At 38.9% G+C, this 2,389-nt stretch overlaps 1 protein-coding gene across 2 annotated transcripts in view; it reads left to right on the forward strand.

The window, feature by feature from the left end:
• Positions 1–2,389, forward strand: part of MRPS10 (mitochondrial ribosomal protein S10) — an 18,406-nt gene that overhangs the window by 3,303 nt on the left and 12,714 nt on the right. The window contains exons 2-3 of one of the 2 annotated variants that reach the window (XM_011943616.1): positions 1,946–2,010; positions 2,098–2,170. In XM_011943616.1, coding sequence (XP_011799006.1) covers positions 1,946–2,010; positions 2,098–2,170 — 138 coding nt within the window. The remainder of the gene's footprint in view (positions 1–1,945; positions 2,011–2,097; positions 2,171–2,389) is intronic. The other variant, XM_011943622.1, reaches the window with a different exon arrangement.

Genomic DNA, 2,389 nt, shown 5'->3' on the forward strand with positions numbered 1-2,389 from the left:
CCCGTCTCGGCCTCCCAAAGTGCTGGGATTACAGGCTTGAGCCACCGCGCCTGGCCAGCAATAGGTTTTCCTTATTATTTCATTGGGGTTTTTTTTTCCCCAAACACTCTATGAATAAAAAAATTTTGTCCTAGAATACTGGCAAATGCACAATGCGTATATTCTCTTAACTCCCTGGATTGTATTATCTTCAGGGTATCAAAGTAAGTTCTAAAAGAATAAATTATTTACCCCCAAATAACTGTGCTAATTAGCAGTCTCTTGCTTTTAGCTTGGCATAATGGAAGAGTTGTCAGAATTTGTGATGTAGAATACTTGATGTTATGTTATGGAAAAGTATTTTTCTGGTAGCCTTCAAGTCTTTGTTTTCATTTTGTGTGTTGAGCCTGGGCCTGGACGGTGCTTTATTGTTCGCAGTGAGAAAATGCATTAGCACAAATAATAAACATCTAGAAGGAACTCGGTAACCCTGTAGAAGCTATGATTTCATCAATCCAGTTTTTTGTGTTACTTGTAATTTTTAAAAATCCTTCCGTTTCCACCCCTCAAAAATATTAACAGTTTGGGATTGTACAGTTCTAGACATTTGTCTGTAGGTACTTATTTTGTCTGTGCACATGTCTAGTTTACTGCTTTTTTTTCCTATCTTTTCTCTTAATAAATACTGGATATTTATTTATTTATTTATTTATTTATTTTGAGACAGAGTCTTGCTCTGTCACCCAGGCTGGTGTGCAGTGGCATGATCTTGGCTCACCTCAGCCTCCTGGGTTCAAGCAGTTCTCATGCCTTAGCCTCCTGACTAGCTGGGATAACAGGCACATGCTACCATGCCTGGCTAATTTTTGTTTTTTGTTTTTTTTTGTTTTTTTTTTTTTTGAGGCGGAGTCTCGCTCTGTCGCCCGGACTGGAGTGCAGTGGCACGATCTCAGCTCACTGCAGCCTCCGCCTCCCAGGTTCAAGCGATTCTTCTGCCTCAGCCTCCCAAGTAATTAGGATCACAGCCGTGCCACCACCAGGCCCGGCTAATTTTTTTATTTTTAGTAGAGACAGGGTTTCACCATGTTGGCCAGGCTGCTCTGGAACTCCTGACCACAAGTGATCCACCCACCTTGGCCTCCGAAAGTGTTGGGATTACAGGTGTGAGCCACGGCACCTGGCCTTATTTTCATCTTCATTGTGTTTTTAAGGATCCTATTGTGTTTCCACTTTCTCAGGTTACACTTTAAAATCTCAGAAAAGTTTACAGGAAGAAACAGTTAGCTGTTACGTTATATGTAGTAGTATAGCTTGTTTCCTAAAACTGGAAAGTCATGTTCCACCAGGGGGAGCTGAAGGTAAAGGATTTGGAAATGCGGGTTTGTTGTAGCATGTGGCACAACATGCTACAACATGTTGGGTATAAGTCACAGCTCATATTTCAGTTCATTTATAAGCTAATCATCCCAGCCAAGCTAAGAAATATACATGCTTTAAAAGATGTATGAAGGCATCAAAAGAGGGGTACTTTAGAATTTTTATTCCAACTCTTAACAAGTTATAAAAACAAGATATTTTATTGCTTGAAACTATTCAGGCAAAATAACTATTTACTAAAGTACAATTAATTTGTAAAAAAAAAATGGGAAAATAAAGTCACATTTTTTTCTTAATGTCCACATAATTCATAGCTTTTTTTAATGTGAGAATTGTTTTTTTTGAAAAAGTTTTTATTCCTAAACTTTAAAATAGCAATCCTCTAGTATTTTGAGACTGCTTTTTTATCATCAACTCTACCATTGTCCTCCTTTTTTTTTTTTTTTTAATAAAATCTAATTTGGCCATTTTAGTTACCCCAGTATCTTCATCTGAAATAATGAGGTAACCCTTTAGTTTTTAGTGGAAATTATGAATGGTTTGGTAGTTGACTTTAATTCTAACACATGTCCTACTTTTTTTTCTTTAGGGATTGGGGAATTTTTCTATAAACAGTTCTAAGGGCGATACAGTCAAAAATGGTGGCTTTCTTCTGTAAGTATACAATTGGATGTGCTAAACTGAACAAAATAGGTTATTGTGCTATTTTACTTAGGTTTCTCTTTTTTCCCCCACACATAGCAGTACCAATATGAAGTGGGTACAGTTTTCAAACCTACACGTTGATGTTCCAAAGGATTTGACCAAACCTGTGGTACGTACTCCCTGTTCTTTGGTATAAGGAGCTACATTAGCAATAGGTTTTCTTTTTTTTGGAGACGGAGTCTCGCTCTGTCGCCCAGGCTGGAGTGCCGTGGCCGGATCTCAGCTCACTGCAAGCTCCACCTCGCGGGTTTATGCCATTCTCCTGCTTCAGCCTCCCAAGTAGCTGGGACTACAGGCGCCTGCCACCTCGCCCGGCTAGTTTTTTGTA

The sequence above is a fragment of the Colobus angolensis genome, unplaced genomic scaffold (assembly GCF_000951035.1).
Source record: "Colobus angolensis palliatus isolate OR3802 unplaced genomic scaffold, Cang.pa_1.0 Scaffold105, whole genome shotgun sequence".
In the NCBI taxonomy this organism is placed as follows: domain Eukaryota; kingdom Metazoa; phylum Chordata; class Mammalia; order Primates; family Cercopithecidae; genus Colobus; species Colobus angolensis.